The 20,168-nt window shown below is 40.0% G+C and overlaps 1 protein-coding gene across 5 annotated transcripts in view; it reads left to right on the top strand.

Annotated features, from left to right (window-relative positions):
* TAFA4 (TAFA chemokine like family member 4) overlaps window positions 1–4,164 on the top strand; it is a 94,722-nt gene extending 90,558 nt beyond the window's left edge. For all 5 annotated transcript variants that reach the window (XM_049826866.1, XM_049826869.1, XM_049826871.1 and 2 more), the window contains one exon: window positions 2,282–4,164. In XM_049826866.1, the coding sequence (XP_049682823.1) occupies window positions 2,282–2,394 (113 nt within the window). In that variant the 3' untranslated portion in view covers window positions 2,395–4,164. The remainder of the gene's footprint in view (window positions 1–2,281) is intronic.
* Window positions 4,165–20,168: the final 16,004 nt, after the last annotated feature.

The following is a 20,168-nucleotide window of genomic DNA, read 5'->3' as shown; positions in this document are numbered from 1 at the left end:
CTGTATTACTGACAATGACACAAGAAAGTCCTAACCTTTAAGTAGTGATTGGCTATGTTAGAGAAGGGAACAGGCAGACTGCCTTAAAGGGCAGATCCCTTAAAAAGGTATCTCGGTCCCTCCCTTTTTAATTACTCTGTGCTAGAAATTCTTCCATTTTTTGCTGCATGTGTTTTATGTGTGGATACTTCAGGGACATACTTACTTTCATGCTTTTAAATACTTTGGGTTTGACCCATAAAAGCTTCTTCCATGCATTTACCTCTGTTAGTAAATGAATCCTAAAGAGTTACTTTTGGAGGCTGAGCTTTAACATAGCTATATCCTCAATAGTAGTGACATTTCTAAAAGCACTGAGTTGTTGTACTCCAGTAGTTAGCTTTTAGTATTGTACCTTCTGAGACTCGGTGTGAAATAATGAAATTTGTCGTCTGTATTGGTCCAAGTAAGAAAAGACATGATTTGTCCAAGGTTTGGTGGGTGGGATTCATTGTGCCCAGCTGCAGGCATGTTTCCAACCAAGCTGCATTGTTCAGGATTCTCCAAAGTCATGTGGGGAGAAATGGGTGGTCTCACAGCATGACTGTGCCCATCCACAAGAGTGTTCCCACAAGTACTACTTTCTCTCTCCTGTACCTTAAGGAAGCTCTGGATGACAAACTTACATGCAGATGTCTGCTTGCTAGACAGCAAAAGCTGTGCTACAGAATCTGTCCTGGCATCCATATTTCCTCTGTAGGTATTTTGCCTGTCTTGTGGTTTTCTCTGTCTACCAAGATACAGTTGTTGCACAAATACAGCCAGTAGTGGTTACTCCAGACTCTGAAGAGAAGCTTGTGGCCCAGGCAATATTGAACTGGAAGGAAAATAGAATGGAAAGAAAATTTCCCTTGTTGTAGGGAGAAGGAAAGTATGATATAACTTATTTTTTTCTTTAAAAAATGAACAAAATACTTGTCCACACTCAGCTCAATCAACAAAATATATATGAAGTGCATTATTAAAACTTTACACAAAGAGGACTGTATGAACTGTCAGATGAGTAGTCCAAACCATACAGCAGCCTGTGTGTCTCGGTGCTGGGATACTTAAATCAGAAAGACACAGCAAACCCCATGTGGACAATTATAGAAAATGTACATATACATGAAATTCTTCCAATTTAATAGTTGGCTTATGTCTAAAACACAAGAGTTTAATTCCATTCCATATTAATTTTTTTTTCTATGTTATGTACCAAAGATGATCTCATTACCATTTAAATTTCTAATAAATTTTTGAAGCTTTCTAAGACCCTGGGATCAGTGCTAGTTGGGACAATGACTTCCACAGGTTAATTATACGCTGAAAGAGGAAATGCCATTTAATCAATTTTAAGTCCTCTGTCTTTTCATTTTGTGAAAATATTAGAGTAACTTGAAGTATATGAAACACAGGAGACTCCTGATGCTATTCAGTATTTAGACGGATAGTTAGTAGCTGGGTGGGACAGTTAAAACATGAAAAGCTGAAGAGCTCATATCTTACATCAGTTACCTCAGGGAAGAAAATAAAAACTTCTCTATGCTGAGTGTCTGTTTAGTTTTGTAACACGTCTAGACACTACAGAGCAGAGCTGACAAAGCTTTCCTTGCAGGCTGCCTATTCTCATCCATTTCCAGGATGGGAACTCTGACATGACCCCTCCTCACCGTGTAGCCAAACCTCACTGGGTTTGTGCACTGTGTGTGTGCATTAAGGCTCGCACATACATCCCTGAAGCACCTGAGTGTGCATATGGTTTTAAAGGGAAGAGACTGTGGGGTCCCATGGGAGAAGTGCTATCTGGGAGTTGCTTCTGCTGCAAGAACAATTCATCCCCTCTGCAGACCATGTTCTGTCTGATCCCTGGTTCCCTTCCATAAGATGGACTGCTGGGAATGGGTAGCAGTTTGCATGAAATGGTCTTTTGGGATGTAAGTGGTACACTTCTGCTGTAAGCATTGGTGTGGAAAATGATGCTAAGCAAAATAAAGTAGAAGAAGATTTCCATGATACGTTGGTGACAAATTTAATAGTGAATGGCCATTTCTTTATGTGCAAATATCCCTTATGCTATTGAATAATGGTGTAATTAACAGTTACATATAGGTTCTGTTTCTCTGCAAGGTATATAGGTGTGGCCAGGGCAAGGTCGTTCATGATGTATTTGTGTGTACAGTTCCTTTGCAGCAACAAAGCATGTGCTATCATCCTTGTTTGATCTATTCTGTGTGGGTAACTCTTTCCTCTTCTTTTATAGGTAACACGGTAGCAAAGAATAAACCTGTGGGTCACTACAAGAACAAAGGCATGTGCAACTGTTGCTTGGCTGTTACACAGAGACCCTTTTTTGTGATGATGCTATTGACTTAGTTCTTTGAACTTGCAAAATTAGTCAGCAAAAAGGACACTACTTCTCCTTTCAACTGTGGCTGCAGTTCCTGAACCTGGATTTTGCTCTACAGAATGGTACATTTTAATTTCAGAAGAAAAAGCAAGAAGATTTGATTCTACCTGAAATGCACCTTGGATTGCCAAGGATCTGACACTAGGCATAAATCTGTGGAAGCATACACCTGAACTTCTGTGGTGTATCAAGGATAAGACTTTCTTAATGACACTAAGATACGTAAAATTGTTTTAAACGAGTTTAGATTATGAATGTAACCTAGGGGGTCATAGAAAGAAAATTATTATGTTAGAACCAATACAAAGGACCTTAAAGGTCTTTTCCAACCTAAATGATTCTATGATTCTATGGATTTGTCTGAGGTACTTCTCACATACAGTACAACATAAAAATAGAAAGCTGATCCCAATGTTAAGTGAGTTGGCAGGACAGTGTTAGTAAATTACGTCTTAGTGTATTTTCAACTGTGGTTTAGTAACTCTCAAGGTTGTATGAAGGTGAAAAGATGGAACTTATAAATCAGTAGCAATTATTGTTGGGCATACTTTGGTTATATCTGTGCAATTAGATTTATTTCCTTATATAGTTCTAGGTAGTTTAACTTTTACATTCATAAGTGATGGCAGGAAAGCGTGAGGAAGAGACAAAATTTGAAAGTAGACATAGTTTTTCTTGTCCTAAAATAAATCCATTCTCTAGGGGAATAGCAAAGTACACATATTCCTTGCCTCTTTGAATCTAGATATGGAAAAGAATTTAGCCATTAGCTAGAAATATTCATTCAAGATGCCTCAAAAAAAGGAGAGCATGCTTGTACTACATAAGTAAAGGCTTACTGGAAGGAGAGTAATTTGTTTGGATTTTCATAGCTTTGGTTATATCCTAATAGGTAACATACTTAAAATTCATAAGCAAAATTCTAGATAAAAGTGAATCTTCAGTTTCAATTAGTTCATGTTTAGAATGATTATAATAATTAAATGTCCAGTTCCTTGACAGACTGAATTTCCAAGTGGTTACATTTTGTGACACATAATTGTTCCATATTATTCTAGATGCATTTCATACTGTTTTTCTTATTTGCCTGTTACAGTTTTTTGTCATCAGTCTTCATAAATAGAACAGTAAGTAGAGGTGAAGCTGTAGCCAGTCTGTTCCCCATTACATTATTTTGTGACTTAAGATGCATTGAAACAGACTGAAATGCAACGATGCAGATGGCTATCATGCAGATGAACTGCTGCTGACCCAGCTACTGAATTCATTGTTACGCTTTATGTAAATATTAGGGTAACAGTGTAACATCTAATTTTTATATAGACAGAAACCCAAAAAAAAAAAAAAAAAAAAAAAAAAAATCAAGTGTCTTGTACTAATTTAGGTCATCGTGCATAAGCTTTCTAGTTTATGGGAAAGATACCATCAGCAGTGTGAAGCTGTTCAGAGTAATAATTGTTAGCTTTTGATTTGCGGGAGTGAGTGGGAGTGTTCAGCCAGGTAATTCCATTGAAGTCAGTGGAGGAAAGATCTGGCCCTGTGATTTTTAGTTTTGATTTCTCTGGTTTAGTTCACTTTCAATTATGTATTTGATTACAGCTGGGATCATAGTGGTCTTTGTACTTGGTGATAAGTAAACAAGAGATTTTCTGCTCTGTGCTTGGACAGCTGAACAGTTAATAGACTCTGCTTGCCCTAATGAGCTCTACGTTCCTAATATTTTTCCATTGTTTTGATTTTCTGATTAAATTTTAAGATTACCTTTACTATTTCTACTGTTTCTGTGCATATGTATTCAACAGTGTCATCACAGAAGATAATTTTCACTTACTATTTGTATAATGTTGAACCATAACTGGTATTTATTTATTTATTTATTTAGGAAAGTGCTCTACAAAGGCATAGTAAAAAGAATTGTGGAAATGTTCTAAGTGGACAAACAAGAGTTTTAGAGAAAAGTTATTATTTTTCTCTTTTTTGAAGGTAAATACAAGGAAAATAAGTTACTTGCCAGTGGTCTTACGCTGGATTTGTGGCAGAATCGAGCACAGAACCAAAACTTCTTATGTCTAATTAAGTCTTTCCCATTTAAGGCATTGTAATATACTTACCACAAAGAGGTACATCATATTACATGCCTTGCAATTTCTACCTGGAAGGTGCTTTCGCTGCCCCTGAGAAAAGGGGAAACTACAACATAAGTTTGATAACATGGGATTATGAAATATAGCCCAAATGAATTACTTGCCTTCCTAGATCCTCAGCCCATGACAGAGATTTTATATTTCTGAAGCAGCTTTGTTCCAGAGGATCTTGGGTTGATTTACAGCTTTTTCTGACTCATTGCACAAATGCTGTAATATATGCCTGTCTCTTTTTGGAGGATTGCTGCTTCTTCTAATGCTGTTGTCTGGCATCTGACACCAGCATTGCCCTTCTGCTGAGCAATAGCAAAATTAAAGTCTTTGCCAGCAGCTCTGTTAGTAGAAGAGATCAGCATCCCAGATTTCTAGTGTGTTCTCTATGGAAATTACTTAGTTTATGTTTATCTACTTGTTCTAGAAGGGTGGTTTTTGTAAGCAGCATACTTGCAATCTCTTAGAAACCTCAGTTTGCATCCCACTGTTAAGCTTCTATGGGGCTAAAACCTGTGGGTCATCATGTCCAGGCTTTTGTTTGGGCAGGCAATGTCTCCTAGTCTGGTTCAGAAAGTAATCCTCTTGGTCTTAAAGTGACAATGTTTTGCCATACAATTTCTAACAAAGATTGTTGCAGACACTCACTTCTCTGATGAGATATTATTCTAATATGCTGATTCATGTCCTGATTGTACCTATATCTTGCTTCTTAACTGTGTTCTTTTCTCCCCTCAGTAGGATGACCCTGATGTATTTTCCTTTACCCAGGTGACATTTCAGTAGGCATAAAATAACCACGGCCTCTTCATCCCCTTTTTTTCTCTGCCTATCTTTATCGCCCTCCTTGCACCCCTTGCAATTTAGGTGAATATTTTTTTGAACAAGGATTACCAGAATTATGCACTTTATTTGACATCTGCCATTGCCAGTGTTCCAGAGTGTCATTAGCACTTCCCCATCTCTACTGCACATAACTTCATTTTCTACAGCCTGTGTTGTTTTTGCCTTTTTCATAGCTGCATCACACTAGCAATTCACAGTCGGCAAGTGTTTGACTAATATTCTAGGCTTGCTTTTTTCAGCTCATGCCTCCTTGCTGATAGCATATGTTCCTACCAATTCTACCTCGGAGAGTGGCCTTGAAGTTTGTGCTGCTGAATGTCACCCACTGTTACTCTCCCAGGCTGAGGTCATGAGGTGCTGCCTGTTCCCTGTGCTGAGGTTTTCCATGTGCCTCTTTGCAAGGCCATGGTTGAACACTACCAAGACTGACTAGTGAGGAACTCCATCCTATCTCGTTTTGAACAGAAAGTGCCATTGTTCACTCTTTAGCCATTTCCTTACCGCCATCCTTATCTTCTCCAATTAGATAAGGAAATATCTGTGGTATCAAAATAAATGCTTTGATATATAGTTTAAACTAGATACATGGAATTTTCTTTATCTAGAAAGTAAATTATCTTAATAGAAATCCCTGCAAGGTTTCTCTTGCATCCTACAACTCTGTTAAATCCATAATAGATTTTATTCCATTTTCTATTTACCTCTTATCTTCAAGGATTTGTGTTAGAATTTGTACCTAAAGAGAGTGAATAAAATTTTTACATTTGCTGTAAATTTTCTCAAGGGTTAGTTCATAACAAACCTACAACAATAGGAAATGTCTTTGAAGACTAACAATTTGCTTCCAGACTGAACAGACCCTGAGGTAAGAGAACAGTTAAGACTTCTGTCATAACAATAGATGCTTCTGTATCTATTGAAATATAGATGATACTGTAACAAACTTTTAACTATTTAGGATAAATAAATGCCTCTAAACTGCAGTAATGTCATTTAAAGAACTGCTTTTTGCAGCACAGTGTCCCCAAGCACTGCATTGTGGTAATAATTCTGGGCAGACTCAGAATGGATCTGCTTGCCTTGGAATTTGGAATATGCTGGTTATGTTGAGTTCATGAGGATGTTTCTTTGAAGGTTATGGCTGCAGGGATTCTCACTGCATGGAAATGAGACTCCTACACCTGAAAATGTGGAGTATGTACTATTTTCCACTTCGGTTACCTTAAGGTTTAGTTGAGCAACTAGATCCCCTTTGCAAAAGCAGGATATTCTAGACAGTGATAAAAGTTGGAGTTTTTTTCCAAATGATGACTTTGCCTTGATGAATAAGCAGCATATCTCCCATTGACTTTCTTTGTGTCTTTTGCTTGTTAAAGAGTTATTCTTTAAAAAAAAAAAAAAAGTGCCCAGGCAGTGTTTTCAGCTTGTGCTTTAAAGTCTAGAACCTTGGATGGGTATGTCTCAGTTGCCAGATTTTTCTCATTTGGATGAAAATTCACAAAGGTAATAGGTTAGAATAACAGCCTGTACCAACCTTCAAGAGACCTTTTGCATTTTATAAAGTAATGTAGCTTTATTATTGTTATGAGGACAAAGTCACCCACCAGGAGAAATTAATATTGCTGTTAGAACACTTCAGGGGCCATTCTACCCTTCTCTGTGTGTGTGTGACATTCCCATTAATACCAATAGAAATTACGTGCACTCAAGAAAAGAGCAGTTTTGGTAGCATAGGTAAAAAATTCGTTCATTACGATCATTTATACAACATGATAGATAGCCAATGAAATTTTGCCAGAAAAATTACTACAGGCTACACTGAACCTGGAGGCTCAAGCCCATGAAATGCCACTGTTGGATTTTACCAGCCCAGGATGGGGCCTGGAAATGAATATGGCTTTCTGCTCTTTTGAGATGTAATGCCTTGTAAAAGGTGCAGGCATGAGGGATACTAAGTGGAAAGTCAACTCTGGCTTCACTCTTCTTGCCCATACCATACAATGAAGAAAGAAAGTTATGTATTCAGTCGTTGTTCACCTTTCTGAGACTGAAGTTCAGAGACTTATAATTCTCTTCTAGCCAATGTAAGTTTTTAATTTTGGAAGGTATCTAAGGGCATGGTCAGATCAGACGTGATTAAGCAGTGCATCTTAACAAGATACTGGCCTTTAACTGAAATGCAGGTACCAGACATACTTGCGGTCTATGGAGATATGAAGTGAGATAGCTTAAACTACTATGAAGGTTGCAGCTGGGAGGCAGTAACTTTAAAAGATATGTTAACTCTCTCATATATAGCTGTCTGCCTCAGTGATAACCTGCATTGTAGCTGCCAAGTAGTGGTTATTTAGGGACATTGGACAATCCAGCACTAGCAGTGACTTCTTCATTTAGGGTATAAAAGGTTTTGATCTTTGTAAGTGAAATTTTTCAGAACTGACTCTTTCCACTTATATCTTGGTATTTAGTCATTGAAAGACTTCTCAGCAGAGGAAAAAGAACACAAATATTTTGTCCACTCGCTGGAGTTATGTTTCACTTCATGACAATCTATACTGACATAAGGTTGCACAGATTGGTAAGGGCATTTACACAAAAATGTATAAATCGTAAGAATCTAGTATCCCTTCTGCTCTTTAATGTATGCACCGAGTGAAGGTTTGGTAATCCCACTCATGGCTCTTGGCTACGAAGTCCTTATTTGTGTTCTCTGCAATTCAAGATTGTGGGTGGATGCACTTTCTCCACATATAATTTTTTAAAATTTGAATCATCAGGAGGTTTTTCACAGAAATGCCTTCCAGTCAGGAAACTTCTTGCTGAGTCTTCTGAGTAGAGGGAAAGTTTGGTTCAGACATGAAGAGAAAGCTAAGAGGGACAAGGTTTGTCCAATCCCACAGATGATCTCTCCAGGTAGCCAGAAGAGTAACAACACTGGTAAGAGAACTCTACCTCATGATACTCCATATTTTTTACATAAAAGGTTAGTCAATAGACTTTTCAAGGACAGTTGACCTGTAGCCTTCATATGCCTGAGACCTCAAAGAGCCACAATAAATGGAAAAACAGTTTTCATGCACCTTAAAGGAACATCTACAATGCCATCCATCAGCCACCAGGAGAAACACAGGATGAACATTGCAAAAGTGAAAAAGTAGCCTAAAAGATAACAAAAAATTAGGTACAGAATCTGTTTTTTCTGCTGCATAGTAGTATGCAGATCTACCCAAGCTCATGTGTTGAATGATTTTCTCGTTTACAGAAACATGATAATTTTTTTCTTTAGTGCATTTTTCGACAAATATGCTTATTGCTTAAAATTCACTAGAACGAGTGATTTGCAAGCAAAACTGTCAGCTGTTTGCTTACCCTTTAAATTAAGTGGCCCACAAAGTAATCTACTACAGTGGTAAAATCAATGTAAAATGCATTACTCTAAGTCCCAACAAAATAAAATAGGTGCTTTGTAAAACAGCACTGGTATTCACAGGACTAAACTCTGCTGTCACTTGGATTCATATGAAACTCCTGGAGTTGATGAGTTCACACAGGTCCAAAGGCATGCACAATGGTATTCTCTCATCTGTCTTTCGAAGATGTGCCCACAGGCAGCAGGAGTTATTAGCAAATCCATGCAGATTATTGGAGGAAGAGTACAGAAATGGTATGCTACTTTTGAAAATTTTTACACAGTTTTTGCAAAGTAATGGGAAAGCTAACTCATTCTACTTTAGACCATGGCTTTCACAGCCTATGGATTAGACCCTACCCCTATAGAGAGCATAAGTGTGTAACAGTGATTAGCAGTGAGCTGATGGCTTGTTGACAGTGGTTAATGCCCATTTATTTGACAGAGACTGTGCAAGTTGTAATGTGACTGTGCTGACTGGCTAAATATGTATTTCAGGTCCTGTAAAGGAGAAGCCATGGTGGTACTCTGCACCCTTAGCAGCCCAGATTGATTGGGGGGTGCGTGAAGGAATTGAGCTTTCTCTCCACATGGTGCTGTCCCCCTGGACATTTTCTCTGTACGTGGGCTATGTGTTCGTTCCAATCTTCTGATAGTAGGAAAATACAAACAATTGCAAAGGGGATGTGAATTTTTGCAGCAAGGGCTAAAAAGAACATTTTTTTGTCACTTAAAGTAAAGCAGACAAGGTAGTATATCCCACAGGACACTAATGAGCCACCTGATAACACCAAGTGCACACCTGACCTCTTGACACGTGAAGCGAAGATGACAGATGTACTGTCAAAATACAAATCTATCAACTTCATCATGTAAATCTACCCACAGATGCTTTACAGTAAAGATCTAAGGGGAAACAAACATTTTAACTTACAGAGTAACCTTGTAAACAGGAACTTTTTACAAAAGACTCTGGTTAATAATTTATGAATTGTAACAGTGTCATGAGAAAAGGATACTAAGCATTGATTTTTGGCATTGAATGACAACAAAGCCAATCCCCTGGTTTCCACGATAATGATGCACTCACTGTTCTAGTGTTGGGGTGTATTGATATTCATAATGCATTTGCATAAAATCCTGTCTCTCATCTTTTATATTATTCATTTTGTGCTTTCTGTCTCTTTCCCAAATGTGTTGAGTTGCTTCCTTAAATACACAGACTTCTACTCTGCAAGTGGGAAGCATCTCAGAGTCACTTCAGGACGCTGATTTTTGCTCTTTAATTAGGTTTGTAAAGACTTTGGTACTTAGAGCAGGAATTAATTTTTTTTTTGTTTATAAGTAATTTATCGTGACCTCTCCAAATGATAGCACTTGCCCTGTGTGAAGACAGTTAATTTTCCAAGATGTGACAAGCATAGTTTTTAATTAGATTGGGGTAATCATGGCAAAAAAGGAACTTTCTTTTATGAAGCACATGGATATTTGCATTCTTTTAGCAAAAGCTTTTTTTTTTTTCCTTTTTCTTTTCTTTTTATGATTGAAAATTAAGCCTAAGCCTAGCAATGAAACAGATCTGGACTGCTGGAGTTTATGCAAGAGGAAAATTTTTGAGCTGTTTGTAATATCTTTCAGGACTCTGCTCACAGAGCTGCATTTGAGGTACACCATGTTTATCTATGATGAATGTATCAATATTCTACCTTTCATTTTAGAAAGCTTCTATCCAAACATCTGTAAATATTTTTGCAGAAAAACCCTCAAAATGTGGGTTGGGTATAGCTCTGATTGTCCTTGTTGTTTCTTTTCTCCCTTGTGCCCTTGCTCTTTCTCCATTTACTCAACTGCCAGGTTATCTTCCTCACCACAACAGGTTGTCTTCCATGAAGGTCATAAAGACCTTCACCCTGGTTCCTTTCCTGTCAAGCAATGATGAGGAATGGAGAGCTGTGAATCAGCAGGGGTTAAGTGACTGACTCCTGAGACAGAAATCTTTATAGTGCAACTGCTGTGGCCCCCAGCACACCAAGGTGAGTTCAGCACAGTGACTGCTCACGGGTCTGGTCAATCCTTTCCCAAGCTTTGCCCCTCTGCTCCATCCACCAAGAACATCACACGGGGGAAAAAGGAGAAGTTGCAGAAATCGATGGGCTTGAACTGAGTGAAAATGGTAAGTTGTAGCTGTTGGTCTTTCCTCTTGGCTCAGGAAACAGGCTTGGCCACATCCAAACCAGCTGCCCACCACATCAAAGCAAGGCACTGGCATTGAGCAATGATGTGACAAGTTCAGTCCCTTTTGGACATCCTCCCTTTGGGAAAAGGGCCTGATGGTCATGAATTGGGAAGGCTGGCTGGGCTGTGTGCGGAGGTTGTGCTGTGTTGCGTTGACATGATTTCATGAATGAGACCTTGGTTTAGCCTTTCAAGCATCCCGCTGGAGTTCTGTAGTCATGGCATGTTAAAGGAGTGGGGTTTTCAACACGATCTAAAGCCCCCATAAGGACCTCTGAAGATATTTTAGTTAATAGTTCTGATGAGGCTACTTCAGTCTGTCAAATCAAATGGGACTTTGCTCCTCCTTTAGAGAGATGTACATTTGTAGGCCTATGGTTTAATGGACTGATGGCAATTTTAGAGATGCTACAGTCTGCTGAATTGCTGCAGGTGCATTGATGGGTTAGACCCTATAGGGCTATTCCAAGCCATTAATGTTCACCATGTCAAGAATATTTCAACAGAGTTCCATTCCTGGGTCATTGATCTGGTGATCCATAGGTATGTAGAATTATGTTCTGTCAGACAAACTCTGAGGCAGGAACGTTTCCTGTACTCTCCAACAATATTTTCTTATACCTTAGGAGATTCTCAATTCAAGGATTGCTTTGGAGAGTCCAGAGGTTTTTTTTTAATGAAGGAGTAACTTTATTGAGCCAACCAAAGATGTTGTCCCTGCTTGATAAGAAGCTATATAAATGAGTAAGTAGGCTCTGAAATTATAAACTAAATTCTTTCCTTTCTTAATGCTTTCTACCACCACAGTACTTCTTGGGGTGTGATTCATTATATCCTCAAATCTAGGAAAAATCAATATTTGATGAATAACAGTCAATTCTTTATAAATTTTTCTTTCTGTCAAGTCCCTAAATGTCCTGATCTGCATCATGGGGATCAGCTCTCAGCTGATTTCAGGGAGTGGCCAAGCAGGAGACTAGGAGAGAGGGTCACGTGCTTGAGAGAAATGTTGAATTTGGTTCTGCTGTTACTCAGAGTCCTGCAATGGAAGTTGTATTTGAGATACAGTTGCAGACTTACATAAAAAAATGACAAGATGGTTGAATTAAATGCATAGTCTTTTAAATGCAGCAGATATCCTACTGTGCATGCTTATCAATAGAAATTCTGCATGAACGATGGAGCCCGAAGGTTTTCAGTCAATGTCTGAAAGCAATTGCATCCCTCTCTGCTTTATTGCTTATGACAGTGAGGGCTAAGAAGCCAAGGCTGTTCCCATTCTGTCCCTGAGGCACAGGTTCAAGGGAGAAGCCAGACCATAGTGTTTGCCTAGCGTGGATTCCTGTAGCCCGCCTGCGTACAACTCTCAGTCTGCTGTGTAGTAAGTAGGTAATGTAAGATATAAGAAGCTTTGCCAACTTGTCTATCAAATATTGACTGTGTGCAGCTACCATGAGGCATTACAGGATATGCAGTGGAAAACTTGGCTGCATGGCAAAAGCTACATCTATACCCATTCAACCCATGATGTAGATCCAAATTTTCCTCACTTCTGATTTCCTTTCCTTTCCCTTTCTTATATCCAAATGTGTATAAACACACATTCAAAAGGCAACGGAGAGATATTCCTTAAAGCCTCCTGCACTACTGTTGCATAGACAGAATTAGATGAGAGCTGTTTCCTTTCAATATAGCATATTTTGTTTTTCAGGAACATTTCTGGTATTGTGCACTGGGGGAAGCTCTTCATAACAGCATTTGGTTCTTACCAAACCAGGTGCTGCAGCATGGTTTTCCATAAAGGATGGGCTTAAGGTTTGCCAACTGCTCCACAGCTGCAACCAGATGCCATACTGACAAAACACAGCCATCCTAAGAGCGTATGTGAAGCTGTTAGCTTGCTGATCCTGCTCTCATTTATCTGTGACTGTAGAGATCACATCAAGCCACTGTGGAAATCCATAAAAGGATTTCCTTATTTCCTTTTATGAAGCTGGAAAGGTTTTATGTTTTAATGCTGCAGTGTGCATGGCACAGCATAACTTGCCTTATCACGTTTGCTGTTTGCGCGGTTTATAGTCCCTGTTGGGACTGATTTGGATCAGTGGTAAATGCATGCTGAAGGCAGGCAGACTGGCGTATAACAGTGAGCCCAGTGTCAGGAGGGAGACGGAGGTGGAGATTTTCCAATGGCAGAGTGATCAGCTGCTGGCTTTAATCAGTCTCCAGCACTGGCTTAGCCGGTTGGATGCTGCAAAGGGACAAGGACTATCCCGTATTCACCAGTACTTTGCTTATTTGCATGGCGGGGAAGTACTGAATGTACAACGTTGTGCTGACATCAGGTTGCAGTAAGGAAGAGACAGCCCATGCCAGATGAGCAGCAGTGAATCTAAATGCTCCTTATTTCTTTTACCCTCCTCCCCCGTGTTTCTAAATTACCTTCATATTCAGTGGTAGGTTGAAGTTGTGTTAACTGAAGGCAAAACGTAGTATTTTATTACATATTATGAGCAACAACGCTTTTATTTTCATTTCTTTGCTAAATAAAATGTTAGATTTGCAGAGGTGTTACTTTAAGACATATTACTGAAAATCTGAAATTTATTTAGCTTTATAGGGCAACACAAACTTTTCTTACTTTGTTTTTTGTTTCTGCAACCCAAGGAGACTGTCGTCTTTGGCCCTGCAGATGTCTCTGCAAATCTTAATAAATCCTCGAACTTCATTTAATGTCTTATGTATATTAGTCACATGTGAATTTAATCACCATTATGAGAGCCTACCATGGGTCATGGTCACAAAAAACATTTCCCTTGGAAATAATTACCCTCAGCTGCAGTATAATGTGTTAATAGAATTGCTTTAAAGCAGGATAGCAGCCCTATTAACACTTGTCACTGCTCTGTGTATTTTCAGTATGTCTTTCTCTTCTATTGTGTACCATTAGAATGGAAATGGCTTGGATGCAGTAAATAGTCTAGTACACGCTGGCAGCTGTGAGCAATGAACTGACAAGTGATTTATTCAAAAGGAGACGTCTAACAGTCCAAAGGTGGTTGTTTCCGAGACATACTTGGACTGATGCAAGGTCCAGCTCTGCAGCCCTGCTGCTGAGAACACTCAGGTGAAGTGGTCTGTTTAACTGCTCTTCTGCTGGCTGCTGCTTGGTGTTTCTAAGAGCTGCTGAACCGGGCTGTATAGCTGCACATGCCAATATTGGTCTACGGTGAGCTTTTCTTAGTTAAAATGACCTCAAAACCAGAAAATGGAACAGTAGTGTGAGCGGGAGACTTCTCAAACCGTAGGAGAGTGTGCAGGTGCTGTCTCCATCTGCCTCAGTAATCCAGGATCTGCCTATGCAATGTGGAGCTGCTTCAGCTGGTTGGAGTGAGGCTGTTCATCCTATACCTACACCGAATGGCAAAGGTGTATTCTGGTGAGTTTTGGGTTGAAATCCTTCAGATGGAGAAAATGATTGACCCTCATGTCCCACATCCTGTGAAATTTGAAAGCAATGAACTGTAAAAGTGGTGCAAGTGAAGGGGAGAATTGGCAAATCATTTGGCGGGGTGATGAGTACACTCAGAAACAACATTTATTTTCCATGGCATCTGCAATCTTCCTTCGCAAAAAGCTCTGTTCATTATATTAAATTTAAAGCAATTGTAGAAAATACTTGACTATAGTTCAGTATGTGTTTGCATTGCTTTGCTTTTGCAATTAACTTGTTGGCGTAAAAGTCATTATCTGATGACATCTGGGAACAAAAAAAATGTGTTGTCTGGGGCAAAGGAATTCTGCCCATCTTTGAAACAGCCATTAAGACAAACACTTATCTGGTTTTGTGCAAACAACCTGATCACTTTTTTTGGCAATTTAAATCAGCTGGCATCATCCCCGTGCCTCAGACTCCATCCCAACACCAAAGGTTGATAAGTAATAAATGTTCAAGTCAAACCTGACCTAATGCAGGCCTCCCAGAGCTTAGAAAAAGCTCACAATATTTCAGCCACAGCAGGTGCATTCTGTAATCCTTTATTAAAAACTCCTGCCACACCCTCCCCCAACATGTGGTGGGGTCTTATGCAGATTAAATCTGACATGCTATGAAGTCACTACAACCTTTTCCTTACTCCTAATTAAAGGAAAGAAAGCCAAAAAAAGGATGAAGTGCTTCTAAACAGAAATGTGAGGCAGGTGGGCAGAAATGATTGTGTTGTGTTTGGCAATCACTAGGCCTGAAGTTCACAAGATGGGGAAGGTGCTTGACCTACTGTTCTTGTGTGTGCGCTTAAATTAAATCGTAGGCTTTCTGTGAAAGGTAACTGACATTGTTTAATTAAAAGCCTCTCTTCAGTTCTACCTGGACTTCTAATTCCAGTGCAATGTGTAGGCACACGGTGCTTTGTCTTCTCAGGGTATAATTAGACTTAGTAATGCAGCTGTCCTGTTTACAGTGTAAATCCCCCTAATGATAAATGGAGTAGACTTATGGAGAAACCCTGACGGTACTTCAGACAGGGAGAGTGGATGATCTTTGCAAATAGCTGGTGGTTAGAAAGTAAATCATTATCTGCTAATAAGCCTCTGATTGCTGGGTGTTTTATACCATGGAAGATTAGAAAATTTGACTTTGCTTTATATTAGTCCTGGCTGCAGAGCTGGAGCACGAACAGGGAGTAACCAGTTTGTTTATGGGCAAGGTTCTGACCTTGTGTCTTGAGAATCTCTTTGAGAGTTCTTGCTGTGTTAGAAGCCTTTGGTGACAAAAAGGCTTTAGAAACGGCTGATCACGAGTAAAATGGGGAGCAGGTTTAACTATCTCTGTTCCGAAAGCACGCAGCGATCTCAGTCAGATGCGAGGCACTGCCTAAGTGCTCCATAGCCAAATAACGAGGCCTCCGTGTCCCCCAAAGCCCACAGGATCAGGAGATGGGGTAGATCAAGGCTGGGAGTGAGGACATGCTTTTACTCTCATTCGCAGGTGTGGATCCGGTTCCCGAGGAGAGCAGAGCACACCAACCGCAGTCACTGACTTCTGCTGAGACAGAACTGGGGGCCGAGGAGGGGGAGGTCATTTCAGCTGTCAGATTTCGGAGACCAGAGACTGCTCAGCAGGGAAGAGATGAGGAACATATGGTGTGGTGGGAGGAGGTGACAGTGGTACTGAAGAGCAAGAAAGATAATGAGAAGTAAACTTTTGGTAGGGTGCTGACTTTAGGAAATGCTGTGGCAGAGGGCAGGAACTGGTGAGAGGATGGCTGTGTGCAAAGGAGAATCAAATCATGTAAAGATGGGAACTGTGAACAGGGGTGAGTCTTGGGAGAGAAATTAGCTTCTATCATGCGTGTACTTCTCATGGCATATGTCAGCCCAGAGGCCGATGGAATTATGATGTGAATTAGAGGAGCATTTTGAAAGATGGACAATCTATGCCCGTATGTTGCTCTCCAGAGGAATAAAACTGGGGGCCTCTGCCGATTACTCTCTAGCCCCGATTTTGATTCAGGAGGGGATGGGAGCTCTTTGTCTGGCACACATGATTGTGAAATTACAGTCCTGGAATGAGGGACAGGCCACGGGAGGAGAGGTACCACTAGCCCTTTCTTTCCCCATCATGCTGGGGGAGCTCACTGGGGCCACAGGAGTGAGACAGGAATGGCTCCAGGAGAAGCGAATGGGGAGGAAGCAACCAGTGAGGAGTTCCTTCAACAGGACTGAATCCCATTTCTCCTTGCTCCATGCTGCTTCAGCTACGTGGGATTCCTTGGATTGTATTACTGTTGTTATGTATTTACACCATATTGTCATTGTCACTGGTGCAGCCATTGCACAAAAGAATTTTCTCTGCAGTGTCTGATGCTGATCCCAGGTGGGGATCATCAGCTGGGGGAATTTCAGTAGGTGGAACTGCTTCAGTTGAAAAAATACATTTCAGTGAATTGCAATTACTGCAGTTTGAGTTCAGACTTTTTTAAATTTAAAAGAAGTAGTTGCTGATCTTCATAAATTTCAAAGGAAGAAAGCGGATCTATATGAAATGGAGTCTGAAGTAAAAAAGTATATTAAAAAAGTAGGTTAGATAATTTTTTTTTTCCTAAATAACAAATTTTTGAACAATCCTTTATCTACAGAATGTTTTGATTTGGGTGAAATGGCATTTTCTGATATGTTTCCTCAAAAAATTCCCAGCCTGTTGTCCCCATGATCTAACTAACAGCACTCTTCAGCAGCTTTTTGCTAATATGTTGTTTTACATATAATTATATTGGAATTACATGAAAAGAAAAAAGTTTTTTTCATAATGAAAATAACCTCAAGAGGGATAAAAATGGATGTAGAGTTGTAAACGAAACACTGCAAAAAGTGAAAGTTCCACTGCAAGTAAATCCATGTTCCACTTTCAGGTCTGAGATGGTAATAAATTGAGCACAGAGCATTACGCAGACAGTGTCAGATATAAAATAAATTAATCTTGTCAGAGAGTGTACTAACTCTCCCAGATTTATGATCAGGTGCATTTAAGTGCTGTTATTCTCATTAATCTTGATTTACAAACAGTAGCCTTCAGAAGAAGGGGTCAGAAGAGACAAGAGAATCATAGATGTGTCACTTGGATAACTCACCTTCCCAAGCTACCCTGCACCTTTCAATGACATCCTTCCGTCTTTAATTACTGAAAGGTCTTTAATCTTGTCTGTGTAAGGGCAGAATATGATGAATGTGAAGGGTTGCCTGTGCTACTCCAAGTGCATTTTTAACAACCGATGCTGTGGATGTTGGTGGGAACAGCAAGATAATTGCATCTACCACTAGCAAGGCTCGATGCTGAGAAAGTTCAGTGGGAGAGGGATGTTCTGGGAAGGAGAACAAAATAAGAGGAGAATGGTTGAGGCTAGTGAAAGCAGCCTTGTGAAAAAATGCAGTTCCTGAAGAAACTGCATTTTGAAGTCAGCTTAACACACATGCCATGTCTATGATCATGTCCATCTGAAAAAGACTGTCCCTTTGTAATTCTTAAAAATATGGGGAGCTGGAAACCCGAACTTATTTCAATGCAAATAAACCTAGTACTTCCACTAGTCAATACTGGAGGTGAATCAGTCTTCCTGCGTGCCGATACACCAGGCAGGATAACATCGCCCTGAATGCTCGTCAAGGTGGCTGAGCTGGAGGACGAGCAAATAACGAACTTCCCAAATGTACTTGTAATTCATAAGAGGAATGAACAAAAGAATTCACATGAGAAAGCTGCAAAACCTCTGAATGCGAGAAGGTAGGTGTATACCAAACGAAAATCCTTTTTAACTTCCTCTCTGATACGGTGTAGGATCAAAAAAAATTGTCAAGGATGGATTGAAGCACAGCCTAAATAGTGTTCAGCACATGCTTCAAGCTTTTGCTTTTCCTTACTTTCTCTAAGGGCATTAAGCTGCTGGAGCATCTGTACGTTGTGGGCAAGTTCAGTGGGAGCATTAAGTCTCTAATCGACTTCGTAGAGCCCCTTTCAGTTCTTCACAAAGGCGGTAGGAACTCATGACAGTTTAGATGGAGAGGAAGTTGGGAAGAATTTTGGAATAAAACCGTTATGCGAGTTGTGCATTCAAGTTAAGAAGTAAATCCAACTTAGAGAAATTATGCATGTAGTGTACCAGCATGTGGATCTGCCTGATCTCCACTAGAAAAATACTCCATAGCTATTAATAAAAAGGGCCTGTTTTATTCACAGATCTCCTAAATGCTTTGTTCTGAGCTTTAAGACCTCTCAAAGGAGCACGGTTGCCATGGGGGGTTCATGGATGAAAATTCAGATTTTGATGTTGTTGGGTCTTGAGACAGTAATTGCTTTGAAAAATGGGACCAGGGCCTTAAATTGGTATTAGATGCTGACTGGGAGCTATGGGAAAGACTTGAGCACAAACCAGATACGCCTTTGGCAACATAAGCCATAGAAAAAGCAGTTGGTCCCCATTCCCAACCAGCTGGAGCTGGTGTACAGTTCCCACACTGTACTTCAAAACACGTTGAGTTGTTATAATCCAGCCCAGAGGTGACAAATTCATGGATTACTGATGCCACCTAAGCAGCCAGACTTTGCAAGGTGTCAGACCCAAGGCACAGCTTTGACAAATGTGGGCAGCGTGCTTTTCCACAGAGGGGGAGAGGTTTCCATGAGCTGTTTAAAGAAATCCTTCTCATCTTGCATTTTGGCTGTGCTTGGATTCATTCACTTCAGCCTTGCTTGGATTCAGTTCAAGCCATCTGCTCCTCTCCAAGAGCTATTTTCCTGGAGGTGTTCTGGTGTGCTGTTGGTGCCAATGGTTGTATCTATGGAGAATGAGGACACTGCCTGTCATCCAAAGACTGCTGGTAACCGAGCCTGCAGCACCTCTCCATCTCTCCCAATCATCTTGCATAATTAATGGAGGGAAGGAAGGATTATGTGGATGCCTATGGGCTGTCCCAGGAAGGGAGAACAGAACCTGTCTCCACTTTTAGGTTTGCTGGACACCAGTGACAGCAACTATGTTGAGGATGAACTGCCTGCTTCTGGTACAGATTGTTGTTAATAGTTCCTTCAATCTTTGTATCGAAGGCTGCAGACTAATTCAGAAGGGTGAGGGTGGTGGTGACCACAAGAACATCTTTGGGTGTCGCCAGAGCTGTCTGTGTTGTTTCATGGGCTATATCCCTCTGTGCGATATACAGGATGTTGGCCAACACGATACTGTTGGCAGGTAGGAGGGGGGTGGTAACAGAAGAACGTGTGTAAGAATCTTCAAGGTCAAAGATCAGCTTTTGAAAAGCTCAGAGAAACTATTGTTGAATGAAGTGCTTTGAAGACTTGCTTTTTTGAATATTTATTTTGAATCCTGGCTTTTTTTTGAAAAAGGTATTGTTTACTTCTGTTTATAGAAAGGCATTTTTATTCTTCAGTGACTTTTATCAGGCAGGAAAGTCATCAATCTCTTTCACACATAATGACTGTAATTTTTTATTTTTTTTTTTCCCCCCAGAACTTGTGATGATCTGGCATGTGTGGTGGGCTGAACTTAGCTGGAGCAGAGAAACATAAACATCAGTTTGCTTGTAGGTGAAAGTTTCTTTTCCA

Source organism: Accipiter gentilis, chromosome 23, assembly GCF_929443795.1.
Source record: "Accipiter gentilis chromosome 23, bAccGen1.1, whole genome shotgun sequence".
In the NCBI taxonomy this organism is placed as follows: domain Eukaryota; kingdom Metazoa; phylum Chordata; class Aves; order Accipitriformes; family Accipitridae; genus Astur; species Astur gentilis.
The sequence above is the reverse complement of the archived record's forward strand: the minus strand, read 5'-3'. Positions and strand labels throughout refer to the sequence as shown.